At 44.0% G+C, this 19,095-nt stretch overlaps 1 protein-coding gene across 3 annotated transcripts in view; it reads right to left on the reverse strand.

Annotated features, from left to right (window-relative positions):
* CDK6 (cyclin dependent kinase 6) overlaps positions 1-10,773 on the reverse strand; it is a 140,811-nt gene extending 130,038 nt beyond the window's left edge. The window contains exons 1-2 of one of the 3 annotated variants that reach the window (XM_068673955.1): positions 10,209-10,742; positions 7,829-8,319 (exon numbers count right to left, since the gene is read on the reverse strand). In XM_068673955.1, coding sequence (XP_068530056.1) covers positions 7,829-8,061 — 233 coding nt within the window. In that variant the 5' untranslated portion in view covers positions 8,062-8,319; positions 10,209-10,742. Of the gene's footprint in view, positions 1-7,828; positions 8,320-10,085 lie in introns of all 3 variants that reach the window. The other 2 variants (XM_068673956.1, XM_068673958.1) reach the window with 2 other exon arrangements.
* Positions 10,774-19,095: the final 8,322 nt, after the last annotated feature.

Here is a 19,095-nt window from a genome sequence, read left to right on the forward strand (position 1 = left end):
CTAGCCAGCTAAAGATTTTCAATTTCTGTAGAAACATTCAAAATCCCTTGTCATAATAATGTTAAATGCAATATTCACTGGCTGCACAACCCTCCTTTTTCATGGGGAAGGGGCAGAGTGGGCAAAGCCCTCTAGGTTTGTTTCATTTCAGTGTTAGCTGTGTATCCAAACTGGTACTCCCCCAAACATCTAAGTACCGCCAGTACATTCCCAACTCCTACTGCCAAGTTAAAATGAAAACGGTCTTAGTTCAGAAATGATTGAGGTGGTTTGCTCTAATCAAATTAAACCAGCCAAATGTTCTTTTCAAAGGTAACTGTCTACTCTGCAGCTGTATGCAAAATACCACATCAAATGTGAAAAAAAAAAATAGTGATAGAATTCTATCCTTACAGTAGAGTGCTGGCTCCACAGATGAAGAGAAACAAAAGCATCAGTGCAGCTAGGAATTACATTCACAGAAAGCTCCCAGAAATATGCTCACTTGAGAAACAATGAACAAAGTACTGAAATTTCCAGTTTATAATTAATTGATTTCAGAGAGAAGGGAATTCTCTGAAATTGTTAAACAGCAACAGCCACCTTGGGTGATTTATCATAGTGACCATACTTCAAACAGATATTAAATGCCTAGCCAAAGCTTCACATGAGAGAGAAAAAACACCACATAGACTTTTCCATCCTATTTCTCACTTCCTTTCTCTGTCTCTATCACAACATGTAACATTTTGTACTGACTAATGTTGCAAAAGTCCAAACTTGATAAGTTTCATTTAAACTCAGTATGATTCATCTTTGTTAGAACTGACTTTTCAGTCACTAAATATGGGAAATTCCTGCAAAGATCAATTCATATCTGAATTATTTTTTATTTTGTTTTGCTTAGAGAAGATCAGTTACCTGTTAATGATCATCCAGAGTGATATCAGTGTTCATACGAATGCTTTTAAAACAGTATGTGACACTTTGCTAAGTTTCTAAATTGTTTTCTAGGTGTGTCATGAGAAATCTACCCCAAAGCAACCCTACCAATACCAGCAAATTGGCATATTCCAGTACGCTCTGTATTTACGTATCTGAAAACATCACCTGGTCCTAGAATTATGTGAGATCCTTCTTCGTGTAGAGATCCATATTATTCTACAACCCTAAAAATACATTTGAAGCATCACATAGGAGTCTCTTATTACTCATATAGTACCTTCTTCATTCTGCCTGTCACTGACTTGTTAAAATTTTAAGGCTTGATTTTAAAAAGATTATTTAAAGGAACATTTCCTTGTGAACATTTTCTAAGGATGGAACAAATTTTCCAAGGATATGGGTAAATAAATAAACAGGAAAATTAATACAAAAGTTTGCATGCAATCAGTATTTTGAAACAGTTATGGAAGTCTACTGTCACATTTCCACTCTTTGATGACCTTCTCATCTAAACCCTCCCAAGAGAGGTTTCCCAAATGGAAAACATCAAAGTCTGTTATGTCACACCCCTTGGAAAATTCCAAAGCAGCTTGCTTATTAGTAACATGCTCTAGAGTTTAAAGATAGAGCTGTTAAATGCACTTGCAATTTAAAATATTTTTTTTCAGAATATATGAAAAATACATGTAGAACTGATATAGCAGGAGAAATTTCCTCTCTTTTGAATGAAAACATGTAGCTTGGTGACTTGTGTATAGGGGCACAGTTATCTTATGATCATTATGATCATTACGAATCCACTTGTTCAGCAAAACTGGAAAACAACTAGATTTCACACACAGCGTAAAACCCAAATGCTCTATATACAGCTGAAATGCTTTGGAAGGTACAGCAACTTCTATGTTACTTTGGTTATGAAGTTTTGTAAAACAATTTTAAAACTTCAGAGCAGAATTAAGTCAACTAAGAATTACTAAGCAACTCAAAGACAAATAACTTAAGCACTTGATGCCAAATTCATGTTGCTGTACAAAACATCTCTGCTCTTTCTGGATAATTATGTTATTTATTCTGCATGACTTTTTTAACTTCCAAAAGAAAAAAATCTCTAGAAATAATGCAATATATGAATAAGAATCAATAGCTATGATTTGTATTCTTATGTATATTGTGCCAGTCACTGCTTTGAGCCTGAACTCTATTTAGAAAAGCATTTTAATAATCAGTGTACACTTAATATCATATCTTTTTCTGTTTGATAGTGTACTTACGTATCTGCTAAACTTTGAACAATTACTTAAATCCCACTGAGGGTACCTGAACAACTCACTCGGTACTTTGCTAAGTCACAGCCAACAGCCTACTTTCCTCCAAACTCTGGGAAAGAACGCACTGCTTGCACCCTCTGCTCTCTTCCACATTTCAGCAGGCACCAGGGTATCATGACACAAACCTGAAAGTCCCAGGCAATCTACCTGGCCCCTGTTGTGGCCAGCACTGGCTCCAGGACCCCACTCCAGGTTCCCAGGGGACGGATGCCTCTCTCTGGCGGTAGCAGGCTGGCACCAGCAGCAGCTGTGGTGGGATGAGATGGTTTTTCATCCTGGGCAGGACCCAGCAAGACTAGGTCTGTCTCTCCAGGAACATTACAGACACAACCCTCCACTGATTTAGAGAAGGAAGGGAGCGCTGTACATGATCTAAAATGACTAACATTTACTCACACAAAGACTGGAAACATGTTTTTTATAAAAAGCTTAGATTCAGAGTAAGATAAAATACTTTTTGAAGAAAGCTTGTATTCTCTCCAGAGAATTTCCTAAGGCTTAAAAGGCTCTTCCATATTCAACCCTTCCTTCCTGACATACTCTTATCTTGTCCTGTTTCTGGCAGGCCATGTGTTCAAACTAAATCATCACATCCATTACTAATAAACAATTCATATAGACAGGAAGAATATCACTGATTTTCCCTTATTCTGTGTACTGTAGGGCTGCAAACAGATGATGACAGGCCAGCATTCATGCACAGCCATTTCACAATGTCCTCTGCCAATTTAAGAAACTTCTCCAAATCCTACCTCCTGTCAAACCCTGTTCAGTATCAGCCACTTTGTTCCCCTTGCCCTCTTGCCATCGGAGAAGTCCTTTGCCCAGGTGAGCCGTCCCTCTGTCTCCAGCTCCGTCGCAGTGTCCTCCTCGCTGGGGCAGGACAGTGCAGGGACATCTCTGGCTGCTCTCTAGCCTGGAAATGTCTCTCTCTCGCCAAGGCATTTCCCGTCCTCTCATCTTGCCTTGAAGACCATCCTGTTTGTGTTAGTCTAAAACTGAACCGAGGCTCATTCAGTTTTTCCTTCCCATTACTCATCCACCTCAGTTGAGACTAATCTGCCGCATTAATTCCTTTAACCTTGGCAATTTCTAAGTTTCCAGTTCTGTTTCTTTTGCTTCACCCCGTTTCTGCATCTTATTTTACTCTTTCTGCATGCAAGATAAACCCCCTGTACCTAGCAATGTGAAGTTATCCACTTCTTTCTATCCTTGGGCCTGTCAGATGCCATAGGAGTGGTGCTACACAAAAATATATTGTATTGCATGCTGTTGATCTGTAGGAATGATGTCATACACTAAAAGTTTAACTTTAGCTTGGCAGAAAAAGGAAGTAAGGAAGGAAGCAGAATTCACTGAAGACAAACATCCCCTAAAATAGAAATATTACACTTCATAGGATGAAACATCTCAATGATTTTGAGAACATCATCCTTTCAGCTTCTTAACAGCACAGTAATAAAGCCAGCAGCCAATATCAGCATCACCACAAACTGGAAAGAGAAACAAACTTTGCTACTGAATTTTGAAATTCCTCTCCCACTGTATGTTCCCGTATGATTTCAGTTTGACAAACAAAACAAGCAAAACAACTACAAGTTCAAATTGCCTCGCAAAATCTTGGCTATGCATCGATGACTTCTTTCAGGTACGTTCTGAATGCTCTCTGCCTCAGGTTAGATGGGGAATTTTAAGACACTGTTATGAAAAAGACACCTCCTATATTAGTATAATGCAATTTTAAGCACCAAACCATTGCACACTTCTGGGAACTTTGAGCAGAGTCAAGTGATGGTCTTTGCATCTGGGCAAACGGGGTTGGGGTGTCAGGCATGCACCATCCTTGTTCCTCTATGCTCAGGTGTCCTTGCCAAGGAAAGCAGCTGATGGGCTCCATAAAGCATTCAAGTGCAAACCAAAAGGTAAGAGGCACGGTTCATGGACTGCAAACTTCAGGAAAAAGCAACATGATGGTATTGCTGCACCACAGAGCGCTGCCTACACTGTCATTTATACTTCAATGGTTGTAAAACAACATAAAAATTTGAACACGGGATAATTGTCCAATTACTCTTCATTATCAGGTTTCCCATTTAGCAAAAAGTCTGAAGAATGGAGTTACAGTCCCAGCTAGGTGGATCATTCTGTTGAACAGAAATCAGTTTCCTAGGCCACCTATTCTGCAAGTTAATTGAAAGGAGAGAAATAAGATTTTGAATTCCTTATTATATGGTAGTTGCAATCCTGAATGGCAAGATTTCTGACTATATATATGTGTGTGAGTGTGTCAGAAAATGAGCACTGCAAGAATTACAGTATTCTGTCTTGTATATCACCTTCCTAGGGTGCAAATTCACAGTTTGATGGATGATTAACATTAGGGAAAAATTATTCATCTAATTACCAACAGGAGAGATATAAAATGAACACAATATATTACTGGATTTAGGAATATAATCACAAGAAAAAAATTTACAGATATATTACAGCAGGGAATACTCCCAGTTTTACACACAGGAATTTCCTGAATCTAATATGTCATTTATTCCTGGCAAAGCCTGTCCTTTGTCTACGTATATTTCATTTCTTCCCAAACAGAACAGAACTAAGCTACATACGCGCTGGACCAATTTTTGCTAGACTTAACTACTGTATACAGTAAGGTTTTAATAAAGCATTACATCTTCCCATCTGAAAGGTGAGCTGGAGGAGCACCTTAATCATTCTCCCAGTTACTAGGGACACTTCACGCAACATTCCTCATTTTAGATCAATTCACACAACCGTTTACTCTTGAAGACTGGCTATTTTTTGCTTTGTTTTGTGAAGGTAAATAGAATAGCGTAAGGTGTCCTGACCTTTCCACAAGGGCAAATGTGAACAGGAGAATATTTTAAGCGCGAAGTGATCGTCCTTTTTACTATATTTTTCCCATGCCTTTCTGTACGCTATTTTTGACAGTCTTTCAAAATTTTTGGTCAGTCCACCAGGCCTTACTCCCTTTACAGTTAACAGTCCAGAGACTTACACTACCATCACTTTTCTGCTGAAGATTAGACTTCCTTTCACTTCTCATCTCACACCTCTCTCTGCTTTATTCTGCCATCAAGTCTTATCTAATTTCATTATCTAATTCCTGTAAAAGCAACTGTGCTGTGACAAATGCATCACTGCATGGTATGAATATGGAAACAAGAGACTTGGATAGAAGGGATGAGGAACAAAACCTCTCATAATTAGCAAGAAGTAGCATGGAAAAATATGATAAATATTTTGTTTAAAATTATTCTATGCTATTTAGACATTTCTACTTTATGGAGAAAATCCTCTTCCATCCCCAGTGCCAAGCACTAGAAACCAGTTTTGACACTATGCATTTCTCAGGATTTCAAAGGAAGGGACTCTAAGGCTGCCATGCCAATCTCAGGCTGCAGTAGCTCAGCTGGTCCCGTGTCGAGGCTCCATGACCAACAAAACCTCGGAGCTACACCTCCACCTAGCAAGAGCTGGGTATTCTCCTTCCCGAACTGTTCTTCATGTTCAGCACCAGTTATGCAGACAGAACAACCCTGGGCTGAGCTCCTTATGGTCTTCCCTGGCTAGCCCAACCCTACCATCTGCATTGGGCATGACAAGATGTGGCCTGTGGCTTCTGCTGATGCTGTCAGCTGATGCCAGAGCACCAAAACCACGCTTGCTCAGCAGCACAGGTCATATGCGGCTCAACTGCATGCAGTGTGTCTAAATTTTGACTCACAGAATGACTGTTGGTTTGCATTGAACGACTCATAGATCACACATGCCTTACTCAGAGATAACAGATTTGACATGAGATTTGCATTGCTCACTCATTTGTCTCGGGCTAGTTGCCTGTAAAATTCAGAAGATAACTAGATGTCCCCTTCGCAAAAAAATCTGACTTCAAATATTTGCGTGGCTATCCCAGTGCTCTGAAAATGCTCTACCTTCTAATCCAGTATGCAGACAATGCATTTGCCATTATTTTTACTTGCTAACCTGGCCATGATACCAGTTTCCAGACTGCATGTACAAACAATGAACATTTTTGTGAGCAAAATATGTTCCGACATCAAGTACCGCTAGGTCAGCTGCATAAAACTGCAGATCTTCATTTATAGTATTTCCTTCTCTGAATATATTTACATAACATAAAAATAGACCTTTAATCTCAGTAGATTACAACCTCTTCTACCACCTTCTGTAATGGAACTGAGACATTCAAGTATTTTCAAATAATCTCTCATTACAAGGACACGATTTCAACCACTCTGAAGTGCTACTCAGAGCTTCATCTGCTCTACAGATTAAAAATATGCACAACAGAGGTGACTTTTAAAATAGCATTCCTCCCGTTTCAGAAGAGAGAGTGTTTGAAACTGCTTCTTACATTCCCTGCCTGTTTGTAGAAGAAGGTGCGTAGCCAAGGTCCCAAACACCCCTACATATCACATTGCGAGCTCTTGTGTCCAAAATGCGGCCTGGGGCAAAAGCCAAACAAGGCTTTTCAAGTATGTAAATATCAGTTTTCAAGTATGTAAATATCTGGGCACCTGGGCACCTTACTTACTCCATACTTACTCTCCAAAATTATTGAACTGGATTTCAGAGATTTAAAGAACTCTCAGTTATCTCTGTTGCCAAGAAAGGATGTTGGGTGTGCTCCTCTGTAAACCAAGTCACCTGATTGAGTGACCAGATGTGATATGTTGCCCACACTTGGATGCACCTACTTTTGAAATTTACGCCCCTGGCATCGCTAGGTGCCAGCCAGAATAATGGTTATTGACCAAATTGGCTGCTGGTGGTTTCCAGCTACAGCAAAGCGAAAGCTTGTGGCAGGGCCAGCCTTAGCACTGGGAGAACCTGCCCAAGAACACGGGGCATTTATTCAGGGCTTATGCTACCAGCAGGAGGGAAATTCTGGTGCCATTGTCCCCATTTTGAGAGCAAGGCCTGCATTTTGTCCTCCTGTACTCTTGGTAGCACCGTCAGCAGCACTCGGTGAAATTACTAACAAACAGCATTCAGTCGTGAGGCCTCCTGCAAAGCTTGAAGTCTTAGGCTGTTGCTTCTCTTTAACGTGATAATCTACAACCTCCCTAAAAGTATCTAAAAAGGTGGAACACACATTCCACTAACACTCTCGTAATCATTGCTGTTTTGATAATGAATAGGGCTGCTAGAGATCAGCTGCAGCTGGCAGAGCTAATACCTGGGACAAAAAGAGTCGTTGGTTTTTTCATTCTCCCTCACGCCTGAGGAAATAGTGTATGTGTGGCTCCTTGCCCATCCACCCAAGCACTTAAGTCACACACCTATGCCTCTGGAGATGGGTGTTTGTGTGTGTGGGAGGCAATGCACAGGGATGAGGTGAGGTCTGGCAGGCAGCACCACGGCCTGCTGAAACCCCAAACCACACGTCGTGTACACGTCTGAGCACTCGCTCCAGCCACAAACCCAGACCGGCGCCCAGTCCATGCATGTACCCCAACTCGCCTCACGCACACAGCGACACGGGGACCCCGCTGGGCAGGCCGCATGCCCCGCTCCCTCACCTGACCACGTTGGGGTGCTCGAACGTCTCCAGGTGCCTCAGAACTGCCACCTCTCGGATGGTGGACAGCGGCATCCCCTCCTCGCTGGTCTGCACCCGCACCCGCTTCAGTGCCACGAAGCGACCTCCGTTCTTCAAGTCCCGGGCTTTGAACACCTTCCCGTAGGCTCCTTCGCCGATCTCGGCCACACACTCATACTGCTGGTCAGCCAGGTTTGTGCTGTCCTTATCCATGCTGCTGCTGCTCCTCTTCCTCCCGTGCCCGGGGTGCCTAGGGCAACCCTCCGTCCCTGCTGGCTTTCTGAAGGTTAGCACTTGGCTCGTGCTGCGGGTCTGCCACGCACCTGGAAGCCCTGCCACGTGGGCAGGAGGAAGTTCTTGGCCCCCCGGTCCCGTTCCTTTGCTGCACGGGCCCCGATGTGCCTCCTCTTGCAGCCGCCAGAAATTATCATACAGTCTTTGGGAGCATTGTCTGGGTGAGGCCAGTTAGATCTGGAGGAGCAAGCAAGCAACAAAGAGGAGTTAGAACATGCTGCCATTGTGCTTTAGTTTACTTTACAGAGAAAATTAAGCTAATGAAATAGACAGCTCCGTGCGCAGCAAAAACGTGGTGCAAAGGAAGATGTGGAACCACCAGGCTGCCACGGGATCAGCATTACTGCACGGCTGATACTGTGCTGGGTGGTTATCGTGCTCTGCCCAGAAAGCTACAACGCACAGCCACAGAGCAACCACGTGCTCTGGGATTTTCCTGAGCAATGGGCTGAATGTGGCCCTGGGGGACACGGAGGAGGTGGATGGGGGAGCTACCTACACACATGTGACAGCAAGCTACGTCCAGGGGTGTATGGCAGGAATGCAGGACTCCAAGGTTCCTTGGACATCGCATAGAGGAGTCCTTGAAATACACCCCGTGCCATGGTACCGTGACTTATTGTAAGTGATAGCTCTAAGAGGTTCCAGCCTTGATCTGCTCTCCGCTGTGCTAAGCACTGCATGAAGACATTGCAAGAGACAAGTTCCTGCCTCGTGGGAGGAGAAATACGTACATATATAACATGATACTAATGTTTCGGAGCATTGCATGCTGCGGTATATTCACGAAACCTGTGATCATGCATGGGATTTAGCTTTGGATGCTGCTGCCATGGGACATGTGAGTGGCAGTTCCTTGCTGATTGCTGTGGGGCTGGCTGCGTGATGGAAGATGGTCTTCAGGAACAGCGTGGTCTCATGGTCTGCTGCCTAGTGCACGAGATGGGACGGCTGAACTGCCTCCCTCTGCATCCAGTTTCATCCATGCAGCTACACCATGACCAGTGGCAAATCCTCTCCCCTCACAGCAGCTCTCTGCCAGCGCTCTCCTTTACTCCTTGCCTCTTTTTAATATATTGATATTGGGACTTTTGGGGCTGTAACCCTCCCCTACACCGTATTGTACCGTGCTAGGCTCAAAGCCCCCCAGACACCTCAGCTGGGCATCCCCTACCTTGAACCTACAGCTATTTTCACCACTTTTTTCACCTTCACGCTCATCTCCCACCTTTCAGAAGCCACCGAGCACTAACCCAGGACAGCCCCCCCCCCCCCCCCCCCCCTCCCGTGCCCTCCTCTGCACCCTGCGGCGTGCCCTGCCCCGCAGCCTCCGCAGCACCCCCGCTCCCCGGGCGCTGCCCCCCGGCGGGGGGACACCTGCCCGCGACCCCCGGCCCCCGGCCCCGGCCCAGCCGCTCCCCGCCGCCGCCACGAGGCGCCCCCCGGCGGCGGGCACCGCGTCGCGCGTGTGCGTGGCCGCGGGGGCGGCGGGCCTGGCTCCGGGCGGCCACGGAGCCCGCTGCAAAATTACCGCTCGTGTCCCCCCGCCACCACCCCGGGCACCACGGGGGGCGCCCCCCGCCTCAGCCCCTTCCCCTGCTCCGCACCCCCCGGCCGCGACACGCAGCTCGCCCTCCGCGGCCGCCCCCCACACGCGGCGGGGACACGCGGGGGAGCCGCGTCCCCACGCTTCTCCCCCCCCCAGGGCATAGGGCTTCGCTTCTCGGGGGGGCGACAAGGGGACCCCCCCCAACCCCGGCTCCCCGGGTGGGCAGCCCCCCGTCCCCGCCGGCCCCCCACACCGGCCCCCTGGGGGGGGAGAAAGAGGGTTTGGCGACCCCCGGCCCCCGAAAGGAGGCGTCCGTGGGGGGGCGAGGGGGGGCGCGGCGTGGGGGCCGGGGCGCCGGGCCGGCTGTGCGGAGCACATGGGCGCCCCGCGTTACCTGCTGTGCGCTACGGCCGCCTCCACCGCCACCAGCTCCCCAAATAATCCTCAGCCCTTGTTGGGGGGGGGTTGGAGGAGGGGGGGCTGGGGAGGGAGGGGGTGAGTCCTCCCTAAAACAAACCTCCCATTGAGCGAGGCGGGGTGGAGAGCCGGCCCGGGGTCTGCCCCTTCACATGGCGATGTCTCCGGCAGGTCCCGGCAGCGGCCGCCCGGGCCACACAGGTAGCTGCTGCTGCTGCTGCTGCTCCTGCTGCTGCTGCTGGTGGTGTTGCTGCTGCTGCTGCTGCTGCTCCGCCGCCCGGCCGCCCTCGGCTCGCATCCTCCCGCCGCCGCCGGGCTGCACCTTGGCGCAGAAGGCAGCTCCCACTCGTCCCCCAGCCCTCTCCTCCCGCCCCCACGCTGCCCGGGGAAAACGAAAACGCCGACGAAAAGAAAAAAAAAAAAAAAAAAAAAATTAAAAAAAAATAAACGCGGCCGGCGGCCCCCGGGGAGCCGCCGCCGCTGCTGCGACGCGCCCGCAGCCGCCCCGCCGCGGGGCTCGGGCACCGGCCTCGGGCTGCCGTGCCCCGGCTGCGCTGCTCGCCCCGCTCGCTCTGCCGGCCTCTGCTCAGCCTGCGAGCATAGCGGCAGCTTGCTTTTTTTTTTTTTTTTTTTTTTTTTCTTTCCCCTCTCCTCAACTTTTTTTTTTTTTTTTTTTTTTTTTTTTTTTTTTTTTTTTTTTTTTTTTTTTTCCCTTGCTTTCCCACGCTGGCTGAATGTGACTTGACCCCGTTTCAAAAAAAGTTTGACATAGTGCTTCAACATTTCCGCATTCCTCCCCGACTACAAAGGCTGCAGCCGCCTCCTTCTGCTTTCTGTCTCTGCTCTCTGTCTTCACACTCAATGAAATCCTTCATGTGCCTCTGCCAAAGGCGGCCGCATACCGCAAGGGTCGCCGCGAGCGCCGCGGCCGGGCCCGGCCCCGAGCGAGGCGCCCCGGGGGGTCCCGGCCCGGCCCCGCCGTGCTCGGCGCTGCGCGGCACCGCTCGGTGCCTCCCTCTCGCTCCTCGGTCTCCGAGGCGCTGGGAAAGCCACCCTTCCCGGTGGCTTTTTTTTTTTTTTTTTTTTGTGCCTCCCACTCCTTCCCGAGAATAACCTTTTTATTTATTTATTTATTTTTTTCCCCGGGGAAAAACCCGATCTTTTATATATATATATATATATTTATGTTTTTATTTTATTCACGGGGCTAGGGAAGGAAAGCAGCAGCCACGAATGCTTTCGGGAAGCACCACGACAAGTTCCCCCCCGCCCTCGCCGCCCGCCGAGGCGAGGTCCTTGCCCCCGGAGACGCCGGGGCAGGGGGCGGCGGGGGGGCCCCGAGCACGCCGCCGGCTCTGCTGCGGGGAGCTTTGTGCGGAGCTGCTTCCTACAAATAGTGCAATTCACCGCAGGAAATAAAAAAAAAATCAAATCACAAAACAGATGCCAGTCTACTCCGTCTGCATGGGGGGGTCTCGGGCTGAAAGCACATGTGGGGAGCCTAATTCCCGGCTGGTGCCTCCCTGCACATCCTTCTCGGGACCTCAGGGGTGGCCGTCCCCCAGCTCCGGAGCCAGCCCTTATGGGGGTTTAACTGGGAGAGAGCGAGCCACATCGCCTCTTGCAGTGGGAAACGTAATTTCACTAAGTGGGTTTGTAACTCAAAAGTATATGTTGAGGGCTTGGTATCGTACATTGTATGGTTTAGAGACAGAGAAAGTAAAAAATAATAGATTTAGTACTGTACAAACGAAAAGAATTCATAGCAGAAAGAAGCATGTAATTACTCAGTCCGGATTCGCAGCGCTGGAGAACACATGAAATCACAGAACATATATGAAACACGCTGCTCTAGCTCTGAACCTGCTGCCAGCAGCTGCTTGTGCCCTTCTACCCCTGGAGGTTCAGAAGTAGCATCTGAGAGAGGCGAGGGGCAGGTGGCTGGGAGTAGGAGGAGACCCTCCTCCGAGTGCCCCTGGGAATAAAAGGAGTGGGAGACATGGGCACCTCTAAGGAAAAGGCCAATGCCACTTGGGGGCTTGCAGAAGACCAGGCATACTTCACAAGAGCTTGATTTATGCTCAGAATATATTTTATTTAAAATCACAGAAATTCCGCAACAACTTCCGAAGTCCATGAGTTATCAGAAAAAGATGCCGAAGCTAATGGCAAACCCCGTAACCTTTTGATTCAAAGGTGTCAAAGATTCAAACACACATGTCAAATCTTTTCTTAAAAGATGTGGAAAGGTTCATAAACACTTGCATTACCTTGCTCTGTTTCTTTGAATTGTGATATTTATGGTTTCCTTCGATGCATCTTCTTTTCTTTTGTGAGAAGGGAGCAAAGGCACACCGAGTCCCTTGGGGAGGTAAATGTACAGCTTCACTTCAGGGCAAACGTGGGAGAGAGATTTCTGCAGTCCCCTGACATTCACCTCTGTGTTCAAAAGTACTGGCTTGCCATCCTGTTAATAAAGGGTGTTGAACACAAACTCAGCCTTCCAGCCCATATTCTCCCTGTATTTTCTGGGTAGTATCCGCAATGCTCCTCTCCTTCAGAAATGCTTTATCTGCAGATCTGGGTGGTGAAGCCAAAAGGATCGCCATGAGAGACGATGATGCTCATTCTGCCGGACGGAATGAATTTTAAGCACAAAAGTGCTAGACAGATAATGTGTCTTGATACCACGCTAAGATTATTCAGGGACTTTTTCAAAAAATTATGTCACTATTTTTTTCCTTTACTCCCACCCACTTTGTGTCCCAAATATAGAGTTTAAAGAAGCCATAAAACCCTCTAGACTGACCCACAACGATTTTCTCAATTTTCTTTATTACAAAGTTAAGTGATTTTCAGAAGAAAATTCCAGATACAATTAACTATGAACATTGTATAAAATGGATGATGCTGCAAATAATTTGTTGCAGAGGTTGAAATTACTTACATGAATTGTCGGGATTCTTAGAAAATATAAAATCTATTACATTTGTTTTAAAGCTCAGAGTCAAGACAATGTTTCAAATAATACCCGTTTTATAAACATTAGAAATCATCAAAACAATGTACTTTAAATAAAGGCTTTCTTCCTTTTCATAACAACCTTTTAAACATGTTTCATGCCTTGCTTTCATAAAAGAAACACTACTTCTAACATTTTTGATTTAGAATAGGTAAGTGTATATTTTGTATTTTATCAACAACGGAGGATTTTCCACAGAGAAATTATTAAATCCCTTATTTCCTTTATAATTGAAAACATCTTCATTTTTAGCAATTTACATCTATTTTGAGAAACTAATGTTTTAAGAAGTTCATTAAATATTGTTATGAAATGAAGTCAGAATAATCTCTGCTGCTAATTCTAAACTTACTTAATTCTAAAGTTTTCTTTTTATTTTCTTTTTATTTTTTTACTAGAAAAAATAACAAAAATTCGGAATGTATATCTAAAGAGAAAGTATAGTGAAATGTATATCTAAAATCTCTCTCTACATCCATCAATGTTTTATTTGTGAAAATAAGTTATCCGCTGTTTTTCAATTCCAGTCTTTTTAATTCTAATATTTTTGAATAACACTGAAAAAGAGAAACAACTCACACTAAACTACACTTAAACTAGGAAAATTCTTATGTACTATTTGAATTGGAAATAAATTGCAATTAAACCACATAAAAACAAAGGAGAAATTATGTTATATGCTGTATATAAATCATAAGCATAAAAACAAGGTCTGTAAAGTTTTGCTGGAAATAGTGAATAAGCCAGTGGTGTGGAAATGGGTAACGAGCAATTACCAGAATGACTATAAAGCAGTTGATTAAAAGAAGCTGGTAGTAGGCAATACCAAGAAGTGTGATGAATGCACTAAGACTTTCAAAAAGGATGAGACACACTGCATTGTTGTGCTTTGTGTATTTTATCTGTGTTTCGGGAACAGCTGAGGTTCTGCTGGGGATTCACAGTTTGATCTTTCAAGAAGTGTTCTCTACAAGCCAGCATGAAACTTGCCGTTCAAAGTACATATTTTCAGAAAGCTTTTGGAAAATAGTTTGCTTTGGTTATGGTGTTATCAACAGGTTTTGTTTGTTCGCTTGCATAGTCAGTCTGGGTTAACATGATTTTTAACAATTTTTTTTAGGCATTTATCCTCAAGAAAACACCTAAACAGATGAGAGCCCAACTGTTGTAGGAGAGACATAAGTCAGCTCTTCAGAATACAAATATTTAGAAAAAGCCAGAATTTGTTTGAAAATAGTAGCATAAATTAAGGCTTTTTAGAAGCTCCCTTTAACAAGCTGAAAGAGGTTTTATAAACAAAACAACTAGTATTTACACTGCATAGATAATTATTCCTGAAAACATATTTCAGATATTACATCTCATGTTCAACTTGGGGAATAATGGTTTTCACCTACCATTAACTGTGCTATTTGTGTATGAAAATGGACTATAAATGTATCCTAAATACTTCTAGGCTACTTATAATGCTGCATAGGCATAAGAAGAAATGTGATAAAATCAAACATCAAGAATTCATTCCAATACTAAATATTAAAGTATTTTCCATATGTACCTTCTTAGATAGTTTAAAAAGAACACAGAGGAAATGTAAATCATATTTACAGGAAAATAATTAATCAACAGTAATGAATTAATATTATCATAAAGTTTTAACTAATTCAATGGAGAGAAAATACTATCTAATCCATGTAAAATGTATGCAACCACTGTATAATTGGCAGTGATTAAGGTATCTAAGCCAATTACTGTGTGATTGTTTAGTTTATTTTTCTTTCAATCAGAACCTTTGTTTATAGCAGATAATTTTATGTTTTACAAATTGTATCTTTCCGTTATTACAGTAATAAACTATTCTGTGAGGCTATTGTTTCTCAGTACAAAGAACCATAACATGATGTTAGGCATTTAACCATACACATATTTCCCCATATTTGTTTGTGTATGCTTTAGTAATTACCAGTCGCAGGAGTGGCCAAGAAACGTGCCATGTGAAAAGCATGCCTCCAAATACAGCGGGCTTGCTCTCGCTGTGTCTGCATCTTCCAAGGAAGTACCTGAGTGCATCCACCAGGCAGATTTTCTTGGCCAGCTCTTTAGGAGCTAGAGAACTTCATCATTGTTCTTCAGAAATCTGACTTTTGGGATTATTATGCAATGGGAGATCAAGGGCAAAATGTATACTTTATATATTATTTTTTTCCCCAGAAAACAGCTGTGTTTCCATTGTTTCCTTAAAGCTTTAGCTTTGCACCCTCTTTTGCACTTCCCCTCTGTGCAGCATCATACTGAAAAGCGGTCTTGATACCATACAGCTTGCAGTCTGGACCAGGGAAATGGAAGGAGGGAGAAGTGGAAAGATTTACCCAAAATTGCAAAATTACACTGCAGATCAGCAGGGAAAAACAAACAAACAAAAACCCCCAACCCAGCCCAAACCAAATCAAAACCAACCAATCAAACAAAAAAACAGTGGAGCAAGAAGAAGGAGCTTTCTGGAGCCCTGATCCTATGATCTAGGATAGGGATCACCCATGGCATGCCAGCTCTACAGTGGCAGATTTGGTGCTGAGGCACTGGCAGCCGGGCTGTGCTGCGGTGGAAACTGGTGGGTGATCAGGTCCCTAGCAGGAGTGAGAGCAGGGAAGCAAGCCAGCGGGGGCTGCTGAGGTGGGCACTGCCAGCTCATCCTGGGACAGTGTGGCATGCGGTTCAAGGTGGGACTCCTTAGGAGCTGCTGCCATCTCCCATCTGTGATCCCATGCTGCCAGTCCTCTCCTTCCAGCTCTGAGGGCTGAGCCCAGGGCTAGCTGTCTTGGCCTCAAGAATAAGATTTTGGAAGGGTGCTCAAAGGGGCAGAAATATCGGCCACCCAGTAGCTGGCAAAAGCCAGTGACTGAGGGACACAGCGTTCCCTGTGTTTTCCCAAAGTTGCAGTCATCGCTTGCTGGCATTATGCACTTCTACACTTCTTTAGAGCAATATTTTGCATGGGTAAGAATTCCTTATTCCTTTCTGTTCTCTTTGTTTCACTGGCTTTTACATCTGCTTCGGATAAGCAGGTGTATACCTATGCGTGTATGTTTGGTGCATGGTTAGATCTTTTTTCTTCATTTGTTTTGTAGAATGCTGACTCTTAATCTCTGCTTGCCATTCAGTATGGGAGAGAAACAGAGCCAGATCTTTAGCTGTGAAAACTGATGTTGTCCATAGAAGCTTCCAAAGAAAACCGTTTGATTTACACACCAAAATCATGAACTTCTTGTGCCATTCAGCTCTGAAAAGATGACTCACAATATGACTTATTTTAGAGGGTAGCTGTGATCAGAAAAGTTGGCATAAAAATAAGGACTTTACTCAGCTGATCTGGCCCCTAGTAAACACAGCTTATCTGTTGGTAACAGTGACTAATGAAAGATTTTCTACATTTTTCTTCTGTTAGTGTTACAAATAAAGGGAGCAGACTCTGAATGCAGATAATGCAGGGACCAAGTTCTTAAACATGTTCCAATTGCATGTTTCCTCCAGTGATGCAGAAAGAGCCTAGCTTATCCCCAAGCCCACACGGCACTTATTCAGTGGGTGGCCAGTAAACCTTTTATGTGTTTCACTTGGGAATTCCATAAATTTGATCTGAAAATCACCAGTCCACTTGGAACCTTGGTGTGCCATCTGTACAGTCACATTGCAGAGACAAATTGCATATTGATTCCTGCTTAATAAAAGATGCTACATTTGTCATAGTGTTCTAGAAAAACTAGTGTGTAAGGGAGGAACATACCCAGAATGATCTCACTGTAAGTTAATGAACATTTGGGCAATAAACTGAATGGGAACAGGGCCACATACAACCTCTGGTGTCAGTCAGTAAAAAATAAATGTAGTAAAAATTAAACTGAAATTTTCAACACTTGACTGCAGAAGAAATGAGTAGTGTAAAACTGGGAGCTGGTAAGAAACTGCTGCCCTAAAGCCCCAATGAAGCATCATGTCATGTCAACCAGCTGATGGGGGCACATGGAGCAGCTGCCATCCAGCAGCCCCCATTAGGAAGCTGCGTTTTATGGCGTAGAAATAACTGAGAGTTAGTGCTGTGTCAGTGACTGATTTATCCGTGTCTATCCAGCTCCATCAGATCTGAGCTGTTTCTTGATCTGTATCAAGAACCGAATGGCTTGGTTTACAGATCTATGTTAGAAATTAAAATACATTTTCTAAAGGTAAGCATGGAATTAAGAACAAGAATTCTAGCACAAGGGTCAAGTGACTACAAGAGGTGAAGATCTTTTGGGAATAATCTAATGCTGCTTCAGAGACCTGGGATGGACTAGGTCTTCCTGGGATCGTCTCCCATCTAGCTGTATACGTTTATGATTACACACCATTCCTGAGTACAGACTGTAATATTTTATAAGCATCAACAACAGCTGTCACAGAAGGCAGAACTATTCAGAGAATACAGTAACTTCATATATTCTGGAAGAGCCTGGGCACATGGAAAGCCTGTAGCTAATTGCTTTTTAGCATTTAACGGCAAGTGTTTAATGCTGATCACTGTGTGTCAAATGAGTATACCCACCTCTGTGTCTTCACAGTTTGCTTGTAGAAACACAGCAACAATTTGGAAAGAGGAAATCTGTCTGCCTTACACAACTCCATGGACTAGAAGGCTGGAATAAGAAAGAAGGGAAAAATTAAGAACAAGCAGAGTTGGTTGGAATGACAATAAATTAATCCAGCCTGTGTAATTTACCTCTATGTGTGATCCACTGATGGCATTCGTGTGTAAACTGCCATAAACAAGCACAGTGTTGCTAATGGTGGTCAGTGATGTCCATATACCCAACCACCACACCCTCTAAAATACCCATGCACTTTAAATTAGAAACTTTATTAGATAAGGTCGTGGCATGTATTACACTGCCTACAAAGTCAACTATATGAGTCTTATCTCCACGAGGAGATAACTATTTAGTGTTGAAGGAATAGCTGCCATTTTGAGTGGAATGGAGGCTGCTGTGGATTTTTCATCTCTCTCTAGTGTCATAGGGCAGGGGCTGGTGGCTTCTGGCAAACACTTTGCTATTGTCCATGACATAGGCTTAGAAATGCAGTGCTGGGGAATCCAAATCATTACTTTGTTGATTTTATTATACCACATGTTTTTGCAGACCTCATTATTTCACCTCATTATTTCTATAGTAGGCATAAAATGCAACACATGCTAAAGTCATGTAAACAACAGCAGCTATAAAATTTTGCTGTCCACTCTTTCAAGAGAAAGACTGCAAGAAGTAGGTTGACATGTTTTCAGGATGAAAGCACTTCTGCCAGTATTCTGTAGAGTACAATGTGATCTCATTGCACATGGATTTACATGCATAACTAACTTCTATTAAAATCAATCGATGTTACTTGCATAAATGCCCTTGCTTGTCCACAGGAATAATGTATCCCTTAAGGCTGCAATACATTTTAATCTGTTTAGTAAGTGTAATGTAATACTACAGTATGAAAAAGACTTGGGAAACTAACGTTGAGCATGCACTAACTCATTTTAGGAACATTCCAGATTCATAAATACATGAACTGTTTATTATCCACACATACCAGAAAGTTTCTATCAAATATAATTATGCACTACATTATGTACAATGGATGACTGCCAATATTCCCTACTAGTACGACCACTATTATAGGATGGTCAGTTCTGAGAATGCAGTCTGGCCTTCGTCAAGAGATACACTCCTTTAGAAAATTAATATTTTGTTTAGAAAATTAATATTTTGCTTTCATGCCTGGTACAAGCAATGTGCAGTAGTTATTAAAAACAAACATTAATGTCAGGATGTCACGTTTTAAATTTCTATACCAAGCAGAGGAGATAAACATGGCATTTCAGGTACTGGATAATGGCAAAACCCAACTTTTAAAAAACATAGGAACAGCTGCACTGGATCAGAAC

Source organism: Anas acuta, chromosome 2 (genome assembly GCF_963932015.1).
Source record: "Anas acuta chromosome 2, bAnaAcu1.1, whole genome shotgun sequence".
NCBI lineage: Eukaryota > Metazoa > Chordata > Aves > Anseriformes > Anatidae > Anas > Anas acuta.